This window comes from Colletes latitarsis, chromosome 8 (assembly GCF_051014445.1).
Source record: "Colletes latitarsis isolate SP2378_abdomen chromosome 8, iyColLati1, whole genome shotgun sequence".
NCBI classification, from domain to species: Eukaryota; Metazoa; Arthropoda; class Insecta; order Hymenoptera; family Colletidae; genus Colletes; species Colletes latitarsis.
In genome coordinates this window covers 24,179,267-24,199,593 of record NC_135141.1, presented here as the reverse complement: position 1 = coordinate 24,199,593, position 20,327 = coordinate 24,179,267, and the positions used below count along the sequence as shown (strand labels likewise).

The 20,327-nt window shown below is 32.7% G+C and overlaps 3 protein-coding genes across 10 annotated transcripts; 2 read left to right on the top strand and 1 right to left on the bottom strand.

Moving 5' to 3' along the window:
• Positions 1 to 1,480: 1,480 nt before the first annotated feature.
• P115 (general vesicular transport factor p115) lies at positions 1,481 to 6,196 on the top strand. 3 transcript variants are annotated; one of them, XM_076770993.1, is made up of 12 exons: positions 1,488 to 2,027; positions 2,255 to 2,483; positions 2,569 to 2,825; positions 2,918 to 3,119; positions 3,198 to 3,349; positions 3,439 to 3,629; positions 3,720 to 3,892; positions 3,993 to 4,420; positions 4,487 to 4,667; positions 4,890 to 5,074; positions 5,175 to 5,558; positions 5,642 to 6,196. In XM_076770993.1, exons 1-12 carry the CDS (start codon positions 1,950 to 1,952, stop codon positions 5,750 to 5,752), a joined length of 2,571 nt encoding a protein of 856 aa, XP_076627108.1. In that variant the 5' UTR covers positions 1,488 to 1,949; the 3' UTR covers positions 5,753 to 6,196. The 3 variants fall into 3 exon arrangements, with proteins under 3 accessions (XP_076627110.1, XP_076627108.1, XP_076627109.1); XM_076770994.1 differs by having other exon boundaries at positions 1,491 to 2,027; positions 2,259 to 2,483; XM_076770995.1 differs by lacking the exon at positions 5,642 to 6,196 and having other exon boundaries at positions 1,481 to 2,027; positions 4,890 to 5,084; positions 5,175 to 5,303.
• A 3,052-nt stretch (positions 6,197 to 9,248) lies between these two features.
• Positions 9,249 to 16,777, top strand: LOC143344408 (F-box only protein 21). Of its 3 annotated transcripts, none has more exons than XM_076770439.1 (10): positions 9,249 to 9,754; positions 10,201 to 10,473; positions 10,557 to 10,992; positions 11,101 to 11,231; positions 11,390 to 11,540; positions 11,618 to 11,833; positions 11,912 to 11,992; positions 12,080 to 12,326; positions 12,406 to 12,624; positions 16,631 to 16,777. In XM_076770439.1, the coding sequence occupies exons 1-9, from the start codon at positions 9,588 to 9,590 to the stop codon at positions 12,594 to 12,596; spliced, it is 1,893 nt and encodes a 630-aa protein (XP_076626554.1). In that variant the 5' UTR covers positions 9,249 to 9,587; the 3' UTR covers positions 12,597 to 12,624; positions 16,631 to 16,777. The 3 variants fall into 3 exon arrangements, with proteins under 3 accessions (XP_076626554.1, XP_076626555.1, XP_076626553.1); XM_076770440.1 differs by lacking the exon at positions 16,631 to 16,777 and adding an exon at positions 12,702 to 14,111; XM_076770438.1 differs by lacking the exon at positions 16,631 to 16,777 and having other exon boundaries at positions 9,250 to 9,754; positions 12,406 to 14,111.
• Positions 13,811 to 19,905, bottom strand: LOC143344407 (uncharacterized). Of its 4 annotated transcripts, XM_076770435.1 has the most exons (17): positions 19,646 to 19,903; positions 19,392 to 19,563; positions 18,866 to 19,131; positions 18,534 to 18,744; positions 18,150 to 18,466; positions 17,857 to 18,066; positions 17,569 to 17,748; positions 17,329 to 17,443; positions 17,075 to 17,265; positions 16,665 to 16,992; positions 16,451 to 16,565; positions 15,702 to 15,804; positions 14,854 to 15,368; positions 14,581 to 14,773; positions 14,276 to 14,448; positions 14,122 to 14,194; positions 13,811 to 13,937 (listed from the first exon to the last, which is right to left on the bottom strand). In XM_076770435.1, the coding sequence occupies exons 2-17, from the start codon at positions 19,458 to 19,460 to the stop codon at positions 13,901 to 13,903; spliced, it is 3,096 nt and encodes a 1,031-aa protein (XP_076626550.1). In that variant the 5' UTR covers positions 19,461 to 19,563; positions 19,646 to 19,903; the 3' UTR covers positions 13,811 to 13,900. The 4 variants fall into 4 exon arrangements, with proteins under 4 accessions (XP_076626550.1, XP_076626552.1, XP_076626549.1 ...); XM_076770437.1 differs by having other exon boundaries at positions 14,581 to 14,770; positions 19,392 to 19,905; XM_076770434.1 differs by having other exon boundaries at positions 19,392 to 19,903.
• Between the last annotated feature and the right edge of the window lie 422 nt (positions 19,906 to 20,327).

The window sequence follows — 20,327 nt, the reverse complement described above, 5'->3', positions numbered from 1 at the left end:
ACCGCTTATATTTCTGACAACGTACAACGATTACTACTGGCTACTGCCAGCCTCTGCTGACCTCTGCCAGCATCTCCCGACCTAAGCTGGCCTCTGCCAACATCTCTCGACGTCAGCTGACCATCGCTGACCACTGCTGACCGTTGCTGACAACTTGTGACATGATGTAATATAATATAATATGTTTATATGTATTAAAGTTTTATATAATGTAAATCTATGACAATAAATGATATAATTTCAAAGAATTCTATGTATTCTCATCATTTTTTACCCCTCTTTCCCTCTCCGAATTTCCCACCGCAGAAATTCGCAGAAATTCGCAGAAATTCCTGGAAATGACGTCATTTCTAAGAATTCCCGAAAATTCTCGGATCCCTGAAACTTACCGGCGTCCCTGAAACTTCTCGGAATCCCTGAAATTTCCAAGAAGTTTCAGGCAGTGACAAGAATTCCGGCCTGAATTTTTCGGCAAAAATTTTAAAAAGCCGTTACGTAATATTATGTAATATTACGTAACATTACGTAATAGCTCTTGAAAATTTTTCGCGGCCGGAATTTTTCGGCAAAAATTACGTAATATTACGTAACATTATGTAATATTACGTAACATTACGTAATAGCTCTTGAAAATTTTTCGCGGCCGGAATTTTTCGGCAAAAATTACGTAATATTACATAATATTACGTAATATTACGTAACGGCTTTTCAAAATTTTTGCCGAAAAATTCAGGCCGGAATTCTTGCCGCTGCCTGAAACTTCTTGGAAATTTCAGGGATTCCGAGAAGTTTCAGGGACGCCGGTAAGTTTTAGGGATTCCAAGTGTCTTGAAAAGTGTCTGGAAAAGATTCGGAGTGTCTTATAACTAAAGGAATGATTTCGATAGGAAAAGAAGGGTAAAAATGATGAGAACACATAGAATTCTTTGAAATTATATCATTTATTGCCATAGATTTACATTATACAACACTTTAATACATATAAACATTTTATATTATATTACATCGTGTCACAATTTGTCAGCAACGGTCAGCAGTGGTCAGCGATGGTCAGCGATGGTCAGCTGACGTCGGGAGATGTTGGCAGAGGTCAGCAGAGGGTGGTAGTAGCCAGTAATAATCGTTGTACGTTGCCAGAAATATAAACGGTGGTCAGCAGTGGTCAACAGCGGTCAGCAGAGGCCAGCTTAGGCCAGGGGACGCTGTCAGAGGTTAACAGAGGAGGGCAAGAGTCGTAGTAATCGTTGTACATTGCCAGAAATATAAACGGTGGTCAGCAGAGGCCTGCAAGTAGTAAGCGTTATACATATGTTGTCAGAGGCATCAGAGGTGGTCAGCAGCGGTCAGCAGAGACGAGCAGAGGCATGCAGTGGCAAACAGAGATCAGCAGGGGCGAACAGTAGCATGTAGTAATTGTTATACGATGTCAGAAGCGTCAGGGGGCTGGTCAGCAGTGTTCAGCAGAGGTCAGCAAAGGCATGCACAGTTGCATGCATGTCAGTCGTAATCGTTATACGTTGTCGGAAGTAACAGGAGTGGTCGGCAGCGGTCAGCAGAGGCCAGTGGAGACCTGTTGACGGGAGGTCGGATATTAGTTGTTCAAGAGCAAGAAGGCAAATGTGAGCCTTTCTCCCTCGACTCCCACGAGGCGGTCCGAAATTACTTCGGGCAGCTTCGGAATAATCGAGAAAAAGGGCATGTGTCAGTTTGCCTTTGTCGACTTTCCGAAACTCCACGAGCTCACGTACGCGTGATCTGGCATGTGTGAATAGTACACCGTGGAATGAGGTGTCCCCGGTGCAACCGGGGCTCCGTCTGGCATCTCTGCCTAGCACCAATTACAATCGCCAACGGGGTTCGCGCTCCTCTGATTTGAGGCTTTCTTATGACGTGTAGTATCATGTAGTATACAACTGTTACTAACTGTTCTCTGCTACATTGTCAACAAAATGGAATATTTCAAAAGTAGTTTGAAGTCTGTTTTAGGTTCTACACCAGTAGAAAATGAACCAACGGGCGCTGATACGGTATTTTCTATTTTCTATCAATTTATCTTTACGTTTCGATTTTTACATCTGGTAACACATGGTACTTATAATTTGTGGAATAACCAATGTAAAATAGACCGATTGTAAACCACGGTTTAAATAAATGTTAATATTTTGCGATAGACTGAAAATCTTCATTGTTATTTTTCTACTTTTCTATTATTTGTCCTTTTTTTTTACTTTTTTCATTGAAACATTTAACGCAGGTAGAACGATTGGTAGACAGATTACAATCGTCAACATTATTAAATGACAGACGGGATGCTTGTCGAGCACTCAAAGCTCTTTCACGTACTTACCGCGTTGAAGTGGGTGCTCAAGGGATGGATGCCTTAAAACAAATTTTGGAGGTGGATAGAACTGATTGTGAAATTATTGGTTTAGCATTAGACACTCTTTGTAATATAACTAATCCCAAAACATTCGATGAAGAAGGTAGTATACGTAGTTGTATATATACTTTTATTTATATAAATTGTATATCAAATTCAATTGTATATCATATAAATATTTCTTTTAGTGGATAAACTTGGACCTGTGAACCAAGTAGGAGAACAATTCACAGAAATATTTATTAAAAATTCAGATAGCGTGGGATTAGTCTTAACACTCTTAGAAGAATTTGACTTCAATGTCAGATGGCCCTCACTAAAATTACTAATGCATTTATTAACTAATAGGCCAAAGGATATACAAGAAATAATTTTAATCAGCCCAATGGGTGTTTCTAAATTAATGGATCTCCTGAGTGATACCAGAGAAGTCATACGTAACGATGTACATTTGTTTTTAAGTCAAACTATACAATAAATTTCAGTTTTTTAATAATTTATTGAACAAAAGTTGAAATGCACCTAATAATGTTGCAGGTTCTGTTGCTTCTTATTCAATTAACAAAGGGCAATGCAAATATTCAAAAAATTGTTGCATTTGAAAATGCATTCGATCGCATCTTTGATGTTATTGCACAAGAGGGTAATGCAGAGGGAGGTATTGTAGTGGAAGATTGTCTCCTGCTTATGTTAAATCTTTTAAGGGGCAATATAAGTAACCAAAATTTTTTTAAAGAAGGTAATACACACTTGATTAAATGAAAGTGCCAAATCTGGTGTATTTAATACAAATGATAATGAATCGTTTATTTTGTAGGAAGTTATATTCAAAAGTTAACACCAATGTTTCAAATATCACCAGAATCTGAAGATAGCCCTCTGAGTGGGTGGAGTCCACAAAAAGTATTAAATGTTCATTCCATGGTACAAGTGATACGTGCATTAGTAGCACCAAGTGGGCCTGCTCAGGTAAGTGCAAGAGTACAAATTACCTTGAATCATTCTTTCTCTTTGTTTCTTTGAGATCTGTTATGTTATTACCAAAAACCTGTTTGAAGGCTGTAGCAAATTGTCAACAAATCATGAGAGCCTGTGGATTATTACAAGCTTTATGTAATATTTTAATGGCCAATGGTGTTCCTGCGGATGTGCTGACAGAGACAATTAATACGGTAGCTGAAGTTATTAGAGGAAATACGAGTAATCAAGAATTTATAGCAGGTGTGATGGCACCTAGTAGCCCTCCTCGGTAACATTACAGACTTTCTACTTTACCAATTTATTATAAATTGATAGAAAAAAAACTGTTCATTTTTTTAAAACGCGTATCACTTTACAGACCTGCAATCGTAGTTTTACTTATGTCCATGGTAACTGAAAAACAACCATTTGTTTTAAGATGTTCTGTTCTCTATTGTTTTCAATGTTTCTTGTATAAAAACGAGGTAGGACAAAATCAGCTTATTCAGACTTTACTGCCACAAGGTAATGAAATGCCATCTTTGACAACAGGTTTGTGGAAAGCTACATTATTTTTTCTTGCATGCAGATTTCTTTTTTATGTCTTAATGCATAATGAACAAGAAATATTTTACAAATGTAATATTGCTAGGACAGTTGTTATGCCGAGGTTTATTCTCCCCGGATTCTTCATCGAATTGGTTTTCCGCCGTGGCATTATCTCATGCATTGATTGACGATAGTACACAGAAAGAACAACTGTTGCGCGTACTTCTCGCAACTAATATTGGGAAGCCACCAGTGACTTTGATGCAACAATGCGTTATGTTGTTGCAGCAAGGCAATAAAACACAATGCAAATTAGGTCTTTTAATGCTGCTTTGCAGATGGACCGCTCATTGTCCAGCCGCTGTTAAATCGTTCTTGCTTATCGATTCTTCTGTAGCTTATTTAACTGCTCTATTATCGTCACAGGAGAATAACGATGATTTGCAAGAAACTTTATTACAAAGTATGTGCGCCATACTCATTGGATTATGTATACATTTTAATGATAACAGTGTTTCTAATTATACAAAGGTATTTATATAAAACCCTAAAATGAATATAATATATTCATGTATAGACTTAATTGTACTCTTCCAGGAAAAATTATGTAATTTAGTCGAAAATAGAATAGGATTAGAAAGATTCCAAGACGCCATTGGTAGTCTCGGTAGACACGAAGTATATTCTAGGACATTGAAACATCCTCAACCTTCGGCAAAGAATCCTTCAGAGCTTTTATTGGACCATGAATTTTGTAGATTATCGAAAGCGCTAGAGGGTATTTATCATTAATCTTCACTGTACTTTAATAACAAACTCTAACAGTCCGTTCACATGATACAATTTTTTAATCGAATCAATAATAGCTGAAAGCAGTTGAGAGGAAGTAGGCTATATATACCACTCAAAATTAAATTTTAAGTAGAGATATAGAGCTGCGTGAACGGACTGTAAGAAATAGTTTTATAAAATTTGAATTTGATCACATTACATATTTTAGGTGTGATTACAAAGTCAGTTCTAGATGGAAGTAGCTCGCATCATAAAAGTGAAAATTCAATACCCATACCGCCAGACTTTGTTTTGGTCGCACAATATAAAGAAGTTATTCGGGAGCAAGATTTACAAATACAGAAACTTAATCAAATTACGGCATTACTCGTTAAAGAAAAACACGAACTCGAAGTATAGTGCAGTACATATTTATAAACGATATTCACGAATGAAATTTCATAACTATATAATTAGGTATTTATAGTATTCTGATCACCGATTGTTTCTACAGGTACAAGTTCATGATCTTCAGTCAACCATTAATCATTTAAAAGATCAAAATTTAGTATTACGAGCAACGCAAAGTAATATGTTATTGGAAGAAACAGAATCTGATGGCGCAGTAAAAAACGAAGATTCTGCAAAAGAAGTAGAGAAATGTAAGAATTTTATTACAGAACTTGAAAACCGTTTAACAGAACACGCTTCAACGATAAAGGAATATAAACAGAAACTTGAAGAAAAAAATGAGACTGATTTTGAACGTAAATTACAAGAAAAATCCGAAGAATTAGAGAAACTGAAAAAAGATCAAGAAGATCTTTTAGAACTTCTAACATATCAAGATGGTCAAATTATATTATACAAGGAAAGATTGGCTGCTCTAGGTGAAACGGTATATATATATTTTTTAAATACATTTTTTTAATCGTTTTCATTGAACGACGTGACTTATAATTCCAGTATATTTTCTGTTAGGTTGAAACGGATGAAAGTCTTGTCGAACTTGACATTGACGATCAACCAGAATCCAGCAATTCAGTAGATCGAATTAATGACCGTCATCTTCAAAATCAAGAATTATTGTAGTAATATTGACAATGGAAAGATTTTAATTTCAAGCATTCATTTTTTTGTTATTGTTACTCTCCTAATTCGTCTATAGCAACAAATTACACGCATAACACTGTAATGCTATGGTAATGCAACATGCAGTGAAAACTAGAAAGCAAATATAATTTTTATTCCGAGACCACTATTCTATGTATACAGAGATCCGATAATTCGTTCTATGTAAGAATTAAAAGTTTGTAATAGATTATTAATCAAATCAACAATTCGAATATTTATTAAATATGTATCATGGTACTTTAATATATTCCTGTATATATCGTTTAAATAAAATACGCAAAATATTGTTTATATGTATATGAATTCATGAGTACCACAAATGTTTTAGATTAATATTGTGTAGAATATTACTCATTAATTTAATTTATTTATAAAACGTACTATCAAGATTTCGAGCCATGTTTTTATTTAATAGAGTTAGAAATGTGTAATACATTCCTTATGTTTATATTAATAAACAGTCAAAATCATAATAAATATTTTCCATGATTTTTATTTAAATTCTCCTCTACCTTTCCCAATAATTCCTTAATTTTTATGAATACTAAAGTTTTATAATTCCTTATAACTACTCCAAGTATTATTCCAAACTAATTAAGTTCTTCAACCATCTCTCTATTCAAGTAATTAATAAGTTATAAACGATTACTGAAAGCGACAGGTATGTATTTCTCTTTATATTGACTTTTATTCTATCCAAGATATACACATATGTATTTCAATTATTTGCGCCAAAAAGTGACAAAAATATGTGTCGCCATCTAGTAACAGGATTCGAACTAAAAAATTCGTGCCAGGATCACAGAATGTGTAAGGAGGTATCCGGAGTACAGGTTCCCCCACTCCTGCTACTCCTGATACGCAATACCTTGATTAATCGCTAATAACTCCTTTTCTGAGATTAAAATATGAACTTTTAGAATTGAAGAATATAGTATAGACCCTTGGCTACATTCAAGGATACTTTTTATAACCATTCCGCCCGTAATTAACAAATTATTAACGAATATCGGAAGTCGGAACATTTACGGCTGTATCACTGTCTGCTTTAATCGATTAATTATCAACTTTTCAACAATAACAGACACATTTTGGCTATTAGAGAACCAAGTAGACATTCCTGGCAACATTCAAGGACCGATTTTGCAACGCTCCTCGCTCTAATTAATTAGTTATTAGCGATAGATCCCTAGGATGTCGCGTTAAAAGGTTAGAAACAGTGCGCCGACTTCCGATATTCGTTAATAACTATTTAATAACTCATGGAATGGTTATAAAAAGTATCCTTGAATCTTGCCAAGGGTTCATGCTATATTCTTAAACTCTAAAAGTTCGTAACTTATTCCCAGGAAAGGCGTAATTAGTAAATTAAGGAACAATAGTTCATTAAATACGGAGAAATACATATTACTCTGTTTCCGCCACTAGTTGGCGCCACATGTAAAAATCAATAATTCACCGGTTTTAATGAATCACTGCTCGTTAATTTACTAATTACGCCTTTCCTGGGAATAAGTTACGAACTTTTAGAGTTTAAGAATATAGCATGAACCCTTGGCAAGATTCAAGGATACTTTTTATAACCATTCCATGAGTTATTAAATAGTTATTAACGAATATCGGAAGTCGGCGCACTGTTTCTAACCTTTTAACGCGACATCCTAGGGATCTATCGCTAATAACTAATTAATTAGAGCGAGGAGCGTTGCAAAATCGGTCCTTGAATGTTGCCAGGAATGTCTACTTGGTTCTCTAATAGCCAAAATGTGTCTGTTATTGTTGAAAAGTTGATAATTAATCGATTAAAGCAGACAGTGATACAGCCGTAAATGTTCCGACTTCCGATATTCGTTAATAATTTGTTAATTACGGGCGGAATGGTTATAAAAAGTATCCTTGAATGTAGCCAAGGGTCTATACTATATTCTTCAATTCTAAAAGTTCATATTTTAATCTCAGAAAAGGAGTTATTAGCGATTAATCAAGGTATTGCGTATCAGGAGTAGCAGGAGTGGGGGAACCTGTACTCCGGATACCTCCTTACACATTCTGTGATCCTGGCACGAATTTTTTAGTTCGAATCCTGTTACTAGATGGCGACACATATTTTTGTCACTTTTTGGCGCAAATAATTGAAATACATATGTGTATATCTTGGATAGAATAAAAGTCAATATAAAGAGAAATACATACCTGTCGCTTTCAGTAATCGTTTATAACTTATTAATTACTTGAATAGAGAGATGGTTGAAGAACTTAATTAGTTTGGAATAATACTTGGAGTAGTTATAAGGAATTATAAAACTTTAGTATTCATAAAAATTAAGGAATTATTGGGAAAGGTAGAGGAGAATTTAAATAAAAATCATGGAAAATATTTATTATGATTTTGACTGTTTATTAATATAAACATAAGGAATGTATTACACATTTCTAACTCTATTAAATAAAAACATGGCTCGAAATCTTGGTAGCACATTTTATAAATAAATTTTAGAAAAAGAATTTTTTTTTTAATAGTTAAAATATGATCATGATACACATGTTTATATTGACATGGAACAAAATTAAAGTATTTGGCACGAGAATTAGTATCACATAAACGAAACTGATGTCAATGATGATAGAGCGATTTTTTCATTGAACGAATAGCGATTTGGTCGACTACATTATACATGGTGTTCAGCCACCTCTGGGATAAATTTTAATGGGAGATACTAAAGGCCAAAATAAAACGAAAATCAAAAATACCAATTTGTTGATGGTAGCTTCGTTAAGAAGTTATTAACGTTTAAAGTTCTGCCCGTATTGAATTTTTTTCTTAAAAGTGGGTAGGATTTCGGGGGTATGTTTATTCACCAAAAATGATTGTAATTGACCCCCGCAACTGAAAATAATTTTTTCAGAATGATTTGGAATTTTTTAATTTAATTTTTTTAATAACTTTTTAACGAAGCCTCAGTCAAGAAATTGATATTCTTGATTTTCGTCTTATTTTTGCCTCTAGAATCTCCCATTCAAATTTCTCCCGGGGGTGGTCGAACACCCCGTAAACATACAATATTATGGTTTATTATGGAACTGACCTACACAAACATATACATATACATATAGAAACACAAGATCTATTGAGTAACATTTATTGTATTAATACTGGGCTACTATTTATTAAATATACATCACTGCGTTTTACAAATAAATTTTAATACATATCACGGCAAGCACTACGAAGTATGTATTTAACTGTCAACAGCTCCACGATGTTATCTTTTTTATAGGTTATCAATCTAAAGGAGACATTTTTGGAACAAATTCTGATATACGTAAATAATACTTTACACATTTTACTTAAATGACATATGCACGAGTGTATTCACAAGCAACAATACATGGATAATAAATAATAACACGTACATTGAATTGATAACTTATTATAAAACTTAAGTAACACCACCTAGCGTTTCATTCATGCTACAACTAAAAGCTTTTAGAAGAAGAAAGGGTACATTTGGTATATCGATTTTTTGCTATTTACTGAAGTTCTGCGTACATGCATACGTAATGAATAGAAGTGTGATCTGTATTTAATAGTATGAGGGTTCTCTCATTGCTCGTCACAAATCGGAAGTGTCAACATCTGTTTCTCAACAGTAGCTACTGGCAGATACTGACGTTGGGGTGATAAAGTTCTATGGCAGGTGCACGTCGAATTAATTTCTTGCTCGGTATCACAGTCATACTCTACGACTAGACAATTCGTTCTTAAAGAGGTTATATCGCTAAATCGCAAGAAATGGCAAGTGACGCAATAATTTTGTTACCTGGGGAAATAATTATATGCATTTTAGAAGATAAACAACTCGACTTCTTGGATGTGATTAATTTCAGTTCGACATGCAGAAATTTATACAAAATTGTCAACGACAATAATCAACTTTGGAAGAAAAAGTTTTTTCAAAGGTACATTCATTCGTTATCGAAAGTATCAAAGTGTTGCATATAATACAAAAAAAAAAGGGAATTATTATACACAGTGTTGACTTTTAAGCGACCGCACCTTTTCATCCATCTCAACTATCGCGAGATTCTCAATAATTCCCTGTGTAAACAAGACACTTCTATGCTTTGTTTAACTAATTCTGTAAAACGTAGATTGTTATTTTAAATCGTGATATAAATTTCTACTTTTATATACTGGGCATGTATATGCGTAATTCATATACATGCGCTTGCACTTCGTTTTGACATGCACTCGCTTGTTGTTTCGTTTCTTTGTTACAAAACTGAAAATATAAACATTTTAAAAATTATCTTTTAATACGAGAATTAATACAAAAGAAATAGAATATCTTCCTTTTTTTGGGAAATTAGTTGTAATTAAAATACGCCATTCTTTTAAACAATAGATGGCCTCTTCTGAAAGATGCTTATCAAACAAACACTGAAGTAGAAGGTCGTATGATAAACTGGAGAGAAGAGACAAAAGCTAGTTTAAACATTAGAATGAAATTACTTTACCATTTATCAATGATGTCTAGTAAACACTATAAAAAACAGGAGTTACCAAATTCTGCATTTAAAGAATTTGATTCTTTGTTTCTTTTGGAAGAAGGTGCTCATCCATTAGCTTATTACTTTCTTGTGGATGAACTTATCAGTTTAATCAAAGGTCCTGCAATGTAAGTATAATTTAAATATGATCTTCGCACATTTTTTCTCAGAGTATTGATCAATCATTTTTTTTTTTTACATATATTTCTAGGGCTAGCAATTTAACACATAGATATTATGCTCTTAAAGTTGTCAGATATTTAAAACATCGTCATTTGAGAAACGAATGGGAAAAGTTTATATCTCTACAACCAAAGGAACAAACCTTAGAACGTGGTGCAGCTATTGTAGCTCAATGGAGTCAACCAAAAAGACATATATCATACTCATATATATCATCCTTATTAGATAATATTGCAGAACAAACTAAAGAAGTACTCAAAGAACACTACCCAGCTCATTCCATATTTTCAACTCCAGTGGAGCAATTTAATTTTTGGAAAAATAGTATTATTGATGACAATCAATGGAACCCTACAGAAACTAGACAAGTAACAGATGCATTGTGCCAAGTATTATTTCAGAAATTAGGATTCTATGGAAACAGTGAGATGTATTACTCATCAGAAAATTCATTTATAGATCGTGTAAGTTTCAAATTAGAATCATAATATTAATAATAATTTTCAAATGTAACTTATTCTTACATAAGAAATAATATATATATATATATATATATATATATATTGGAATAGGTCTTAGAACAGAAACGTGGAATTCCTATAACACTGGCTATAGTATTTGAAAGTGTTGCACGTAGACTTGGTATACGTTGTGAGCCTGTTAGCTTCCCATCCCACTTCCTATTACGGTGGAAGCAGTCGTAGTAAGTTTCCAATCATTATAAATATAAGTCATATCAAATAGATATATGAATATTCAAATTTTCAGCTGTTTAAAAATTTTGTTAATATTTATTTAATGTCATGCTTCATCTAATAATAAATTTCATTTCTTTACATATTGCTATATGTTTTATTTTAGTGATTCTGAATCCGAGGATGCAGAAAATTATTATATTGATGTTTTCAATGGTGGTCAATTTTTAACTAAGAAAAGTTGCCCTAGAATTGGTGGGGTTTCAAAATGTCCAATAGAAAAGTATAACGTCCATGCGGCAGCGACTGCTGTGGAGGTCTGTCATTTTTTTAAAAAACTAAGAAGCATTATTCTCTATAGTTACTTGAATTTAATAATTATAATTTCTAACAGGTAGTAAGAAGAATGGCGAATAATTTAGAATTAGCTGCCCGACAACACACTCATCCTTATGATAGAACTGCAAGACTGTTATCCGCTCTTGAACTACAACATATGGTATTACCCAATGATACAAGTATAATTTCAAAACTAGCTCGCATATATATTTTACAAAATATGGATGTAACAGAACTGATGGAAATATTAGAAAAAATAAAAAATGAAAAGGTATTTTATGGTGTTAATAATATACATTGCAAAAAACTGTGTACAAATTTGAATGAAAATTATATTAAAAATTTTTAGACCTCTGAAATGATATCAAAAAGGCAAGCAAATATTATTTTACAGACACTTCAGCAACATGTGAAAGGTTTACCACCAGAGGTACAAATAAACGAATTATGTTTTGTATTATACTTTTTCACTAGTATCAATTAAGATTTAATAAATAATAATTGTTCACATTTTTAGAAAGAAACAGAACCTAAAAAAAGAGTACCGGGTGTAAAATATGCAATAGGATTGATAATGAAGCACAAAATACACAGATCTTTTTGCGTAATAACAGGGTGGGATGCACCTTTTAAGGCAACCACAGCATGGATGGCTGAAGTGGATGTAAGTGACACGGACGAAGGTGTGAATCAACCATTTTATAATATATTTGTAGATGATAATATATTTGTAGACGCTGGATCGTGTCATTATGAGGCTCAAGGTAACACTGATTTTATATTCATTTTATAAAATAGAAGAAATCAAGCATTTTTATGTAATACATGAATTTTTAAATTTAGAAAACTTGTGTTTGGCTTCAAACCCCGAATGGATAAATCATCATGCCCTTGGTAGATATTTTTACAAATTCAATGGTACTTATTATGTACCAAATGAAGAAACAGCACGAGAATATCCAGAAGATGAAAAAGCTCGCAATGAAATACTTGTTACACATATGCAAAGTGGTATTGAAAATGATACCACGTAACAACTTTCTTATCTACGTGGAATGCAAGGTAACGTTAATAGAGCAAATGTTCATTTCTGTACAACGTATTTTATGCTTGATGCTAAAGAAGTCATATTTTCATAGGAAAAGAAAGAAAAATCAAAAAATAATGTACATTAATTTCTTTTTCATTTTTCGCGTTTCATCAAATCTGAATTTTTATTCGTTTACAAATGAGAAGCAAAAAATAGAAAGGTTTCGTTTTCAAAACTGAATGTAAATTTAAATTTGAATATATGTGAAAGTTTAATGAACAATAATAAAATAGTACGATAGTTATTATTTATTCTATGTATATCTTATAGAATGCTCAGGAGTTATGTATAGTTTGAGTCGTAATAAGTTAAGGTAAAAAAAAGAACTCTACTAATTACAGATAATACGTATTATATAGAATTAATAGTACTATATAATTGTTCAGAGAACAAAGAGTACCTTTTGATTTCTAGCCCATTCATATGTGATATAGATGTATCTGAATATAATTATTATCTGTAATAAGAATGAGAGAGTGGTCAATACTTTTATGATGGCACTACGTTATATTCGTAAGTACCGTGTACTAATCAATTTATACTTTTTATTAAATTAAAAGTGACTGCAAATTAATGAAGTGGCGTTTAAATATACAACCAGAAAAAAATAGCAAAATATATTCATTTAGGTGTGCTTTTTATTCTATTTTAATGTCGTGGCTGTGCTCCACTTACGTATATTCACAAGCAATCAGATATAAATAGTACAAAATTTGTTTTCATAATACTTACAATACCATAACCATCTGAAGAAATAAAGTAAACGTTTCGAGTATTTTGATACTATACATTAATATTCAAGTCTAAAGAAAGTGGAATTTTTCTGAAAATGTAACATGTGCGTGTAATAAATAATGATAAATAATGTAAATTACACTACCTAGTATGGAATGATATTGAAGTCATATTGTTTTGTGTATGCTTTTCAAGCTGAAAAAAAAATTGATCCGTGTTATCAATATCTAATTAAAATCAAAAAATGTAAAATTTGTCAAAGTAAATAGTGAATTATTGTTAAATAATTATAAAATATACGCGCAATATGTTATATTTATATAAAATGTTTTGTACCCGCTAGAAGACATTGATTTCATTAAATAATTACACTTACCATGGTAATACGTTCAAATATCAGATCTCTAATCTGAGCATTCTCACTTCTTTTTTATCACTTCTAATAAGAATAATTAACGTTTAAATGAACAAAAATCACAGTACACTTGTAATATTAAGTATGACAAATATAATTCAAGGAGAATTTGAAGAATTAGTTTCTTCTAATGACCTGTAATAATAATAATGTAATGTTACATTTATAAGTATTCTGTATTGTATAATTCTGTAATATTGTGTTAAGTATCTTCGAGTATACATTTAATCGATCCAATGTTAAAAAAGTACTTAAATTATTAAACATATGTATCAATCGACTGTGAATAATATTTCTTTAAAAATCAAATTTTACTTACTTTTCGGTAGTAGATTTATTGGCAGTATCGTTAGAAGAGGGTTGCATAGTTACCTCCAAAATACTCTTTTGACCTATGACATTTAAGAATGTTGTTTCAATGACTTCGTATCATAGAAACTTCGTATTGTTCTTACAATATAAATTATATTTACTGTGTTTGTGTTGGTACAACGCAGGAGCCCAACTGTAATTGTTAGGACTCGGTACAGCATCTGTTGCGTTGCTCGTTGATGACGATGCAATATCATGGCTTAACGAAAGGGCAGCTGATTTAATAGTGGCAGTGGTGCAACTATTACTTTTTCCTTCCAAGGAAATATTTTTTCTGTGAATAATATGTAAACAAAAAATTACCACTTATTTTAATTTTTTTTCTTTTTTCTTCACAATTGTTTTAAGGGATTACGGTCTTATCGTCGTTAAAGTGATATAACCTCTTAAAAAGAAAGATTTGTACCTTAATTTGTTAAAACAACCGACGGTGTCCTTTTGAGATATCGGATACAGTTGAATGGTTTCCAGCAATTGTTCAAATTCAAATACTTTACTGTTTCCATTGCTTATCACACTAACGTTGACAGAGGATGACGGCGATGATTGTCGTCGTGACAACAAATGTTTAGATACAATTTTATTGCTGTCCAACACTACTGAAAATGCATACGTTACGTGTTATGCGCATGAAATATAGTCAATTATAAATACGGTAAATTTTCGGTATTTCAGTTACCATTTGGCACTATTAAGTCCGATCTGGATGTCTCCACCTCGTGGTTAATTCTATTAACTACAGATATCTTTGGAAGATCTTTCTCGCAATCTATTGAATTCGAACAAGTCGCGGGTTCAGACCTCGTTTGATTAGCACAAGCTATTAATCCAGAAACTTCTTGCTGGCAAATGTTCGGTAGTTGCCCCAGTTTGGGTCGACCGCTACATATAAGTTGAGGTTGACAAAGATGCGAGGGGCACGTAGAACGTTTGTCAGAGAATTGCTCGTTGCACGTAGAGTCGAGCTCATGATGTTTATGCAAGAATGAGGACGATCCATGAGTCGGCAGTGTAGGAGTGTAATGCAAAGGGCTAGCATTATGATGTTGTAAACTCGTTGAAGAAGTTCTCGAATCACTGGTGTCGTCTACATGTTGATTAAAACACAAAGAAGTCCAAGCAGAGTTCCGATCTTGCATTTCAAACAAATGCAACAACATAATCTCGTCTTCCAAACTATCATTGCCTCGCAATCTGTATAAAATTTGAAGTATTTTGGAATATCTGCCGTGAGATTCATCAGTCAGGGTTGCCAGAGTTAGGAAAGGTTAGGAATCGATACTATGCGGTGACTCGTCTGAACTGGAGTATCTCGTCATGTTGATAAGCAACTAAATTACATATTCCCTTCAAATAAACTCTTTACTACTTTAATGAGAGGGAAACACGAAATTTATAGAGGATTACGAAGTACATGTGGTGCAATGAGGCTGCAGTCAGGTTTTCTCTGACATCCCTGATCACAGTCCTCTTACTTTTTACTTATTTTGGGTCAATTTTAATTTTCAATTTTTACTTTCAACATACCTACAAGTATCTCCTGTACTGTCTCGGTTGTTCTGTTGCTTTGTGCGCTGTTTGTTTTGAATCCACGGCGTTAATGATTCTGCAACTTCTACGTCGTTTTCTCCTATAAACATTACAGTGACTATTATTAAAAATAAAATTATTATTGATTGTTAAAGTAATGAATATAAGAAGCTAAAAACTTGTATTATAATTGGGAAAACTGTGTCACTGCGAGACGCAAAGTAGTTCATTTAAACGGTTGTTTCAAATTTAATAAAATGAATCTTCTACTCAAAACCTGTGACTTCGATTATTACAGCACAAATATGAAAATATTCTTTATTATAAAACCAAGCGTAAGAAGAAGACGGAGATTATTTAAGAAATAGACGGAAATTTTGTTATGAAACCGCTTGAAAGTGATCGGAAGTAGGATTCTTTTTCATAAAATCTTCGTCTGGCTTCTCATTCGTAGGTTTTTCATTTTTGACACCTGTATCTAACTTGCATTGTCGCTGCTTATGTCTCTGCATATCTATAGAACCTCTGTTCGAACTCGTACCTAATTTTAATGCAATTGTATTTTAATATGTAAAATTATTCCTACATAAATTGTTTCATTTTAGATAAACATGTGCTTTTTGCGTCTGTCCTAATAAGCTAAATAAAGTACATCATTCATATTTATATTATTTAATACATAAAGACAAAAAAGGATTTCATTTATCTTTTCTATTAAGTTACTTAACGATGTTTTCAATTCGTACCTGACATAGTTTCATCATCCACATCATTTTCGTCATTAGAGTTATCATCTAAAAGTGTTAAATGTGGCTCATTATGGTCACACTCTTCCAAATATATATCGTGTTCACTTAGTTCCTGAAACAAATAAAAATTGTCAATTTAAATATGTAGTCATAACAAAAGATGTATCTGTATTCCAGACTATATTATAGAACATTAACTGAATGATCTTACTCCGCTATCGCTACTGCTACTACTGGAGAGAAGATTCAATGGTTGCTGATTAAGGACCGTCGGTGAAGAAAATGATGGGGATGGAGAATGAGCTCCAGTAGTTTGACAATCTCCCGGAAGATCGTCGTTCGTACTATGCAGGTTGGGTGATTCAGGTTTCACTCTGTGTTGTTTTAGACTCGTTTTCGACGAGATAGAGGATAATGTCGAAGAGGATCCAAGTGGACGTATATTTGACAGCTCTCCTAATTCACACATAGGCATTAATTGATCTCCTGACATGACGGCATTATTATTTCCACTAGGAAGGACATTCTGTACTGATCTACTAGAAAAACAGCTGTTAAGATATACAGTTTTCGTTTCCAATTTTTGTGATAAATTATTGCTGTAAAAAAAATACGATTCACCTTGTCGACGTGCCATTTGGATACGTTTCCATCGAACGAGTAGAATTTGAGATAAGTAATGGATCTCCAGCAGCTTGCGACTGTTGCTGCATTACCAAAGATGTTACATTTGATGTTGATCCACATAATGTAGCCCCACTGGATACTCTGGTTGCTGTGATAGCATTTCGAGACATTTCGATTGCCAGTCGCTATGAATAAATGTTACAGTTACGCATAAATGCGGGGCTGTAAATTTTTAATTCAGATATTACCTCTTTCAGTTCATTAATTTGAGTGGCATATTGATTTTGGACGGTAACTAATTGACTAATATACCATTGTTGATCTCTGCAACGCTGATAGAACGTTGGTGGCCGTACCTGAAATCTATTGTCCATTTTTATATTATAATTTAAACGATAATAAATTGAACCATCATAGACAAAGGAAATTATTATATACAGTAAAACGTTATTTTACGAGTTATTACGATTTGAAAACATTAGACGTACCGCAATATGAGAGTATCCAATTCTGTATTCAAATACCCTTCGGTTGCAAGTAAATCTAATCTGAAAAATCTATTATAACCCCAGCATTCACCGATTTCAAAGTCAGACGCGAATTCTCGAACAATATTCTTACTTGTATCACGAGATCCTTGATGTATCATTTCAACTCGATATTCGTATCTGAAAAATAGAACAATAATAAAAAAACCTAATTAAAAATTCAAAGAAACAGGCTGTTTAATTGTTATATTTTTAAAACGTGAGAATGATATTATTCATTGTACTTACTTTGATGTTTCTGGTAGACCAGCACTTAATTCCAGAAAAACAGATAAATAATTTCCGCGTACAACGCCGTTTCCATCTGGATATACTTTTAATCGCCAGCATAATCCGTTAACGTGCAAAGGTGCAGAATAGACTGGATCTGCTTTTAATTGTAGTTGAGTAAAATTTTGCATTGCAAACGTTGCACTGTCGTAACCTGGTACAATTTCGCTACGATAATAAACATATGATTATATTTTTGTAAACACATAACATTATATTGTAAATTAAGGTACAGGAAATTAACGCTTTACCTATGAAAATCTGCAGGAACAGGTGCGGTCACAAAACTCGTCATTGGTTTTTTTCTCACTTGGTGTATCATCCGTGAAAGATCCGCGCTTTTAATGATAAGCTCAGAACGAGTACAAGTATGCAACTGATGTTCCACTTCTTGTAATAAAGCTTCTAGTTGTTCTGTTTCTAATGTCAAAGAATTCTTCTGACCCATTAATGTCAGCAATTTAGCTTTCAATTGAGAATCTAAACGCGCTATCATTAATTCCACCGCATTTCTAATTTCTCTAACTCTCTCATCCTTTGCAGCTCTTACAGATTCAACATTACGTTCCTAGTAAAAGATTGGTGGTATATTAATTAGAAAATCTCAAAATATTTTTTATAAAATTTGTACATACTACTTCTTGGACAAGACTTATCAACTCCATCAATCTTCGTTCCAATTGTCCTACTTCTGCTTTTATTTGTGTGACATGCTGATCATAGACCTCTTCTAATGGCTTGAAAGTATGTCCTGAATGAGTTCCACCCCATAGGGCACACTGATGACATATACATCTACGGCAGGTCCAACAATAAACAGATAGCTTCTCATGATGCACAGTACACCTAAAAAGAAATATATAGATGTTGAAACCAAACTTGGACATCAGTCAACCAATTCTTCTTTTCATTAGAACTAATCAGTTGATCAATTATAGATGGCGATTTTTAAATTACAAAAAGATACCTATCTCTGTTGGAATCATCGTGTCTTGAATTTGATATACCAACAGCTTGAAGCGTATCAAGTTGCTGTGTCACTTCTTCTACCCATCGACAATTTACCAATTCATGTAAGTGTAGAGAAGCTCTACAATGGGGACACTGAGAACGCTGTTCTGTGAGCCATCGTCTGATGCAGGTATAACAGCATAATTTACTGCAATGAGGACAAAGATGTGCATCCCTAAGCTTTTCCATACAGATGAAACATCGGAAAACTTCTGCCAGTGTCTAAAATAAAATTAAGAACTTGTAATGATTATATATTATAAATTTTAAAGTAAATAATCTATAATTTGACAGGAATATGTAATGGTTTTATTTATATTTGAAATCTCTATGTAAATATGCTTAAAATGTACTTAATGCACATCTCGTTACTTTTATTATAACGTTAAACAAACAAAATGGGATAGCAAGAGATATATAACTTTCATCAACATTATTATACAGTTTCGAACATAAAAATATTATATTGCATATTTACAAACCTCAACACTGTGGTCATCCGAATTTTTTGAATTAATAGATGTTTCTCTACTAGCCATCCTGTCTGACATTTATTAATACAAAATTTAATCGGATGTTATCGATCGTTAGATGTATCACCAGCACTCAAAGCTACACGAATCTCCGACATTTCATCTCGTGCGGTTCGTTCAACTATATAACCGATTTAACAAAACGTTATTTCCTAAACGTGTTCATTATTAATAATTGTTACTTATCAACTAGTCGGACATACACGAAATGCTTTCCAGGTACTCTGAAAAATTTATAGAGGAGAATTCAATATTGTTATAAGTGGTGATTTGCCATGAAGTAAAAATATTCTACGGTAAGCAGTCTAGGAAACATTTGATCCCGTTAGACCATTTCTTTTGAAATTATTTTAAGAATAATACCGAATTTATTTTGATAAATTATTCCTTAATTAGGAATAGAAAAAAAATGACATATGAAATAGAAGATATTTGAAAAATATTTTTATGAGTTTTTATGTTCGGTACATAATCTTTGTGATTTGATATCTGTTTTTCATTTAAAAAATCGTTCTGGAACCAGCATTTGGCATTTTAAAATGAATTCTACAAAATCAAAATTTTTAAATGCCATTAAACAAGTAATAAAATATTCACAAGAGATAATAAAATAGGGATTATATAGAATATAATACTATAATCTTAGATAAAAAACAAATGATACGTGTGTACAAAAATTTCATGGGCTTATTTTAAAGTGCAATTTTATCGAAATATGTTATTATTGGAAACTTAAACATTATTTGGTATTAACATTCTTTTACGGTAACTTTTGCAATCTGCTTTTACGTGTCTCTTAATTTGTATTATTTTTATTTATGTATGTATATACATATGAATGATAAATGAAAAAAACAAGGGTGTACACATAAACACAAATTCGTA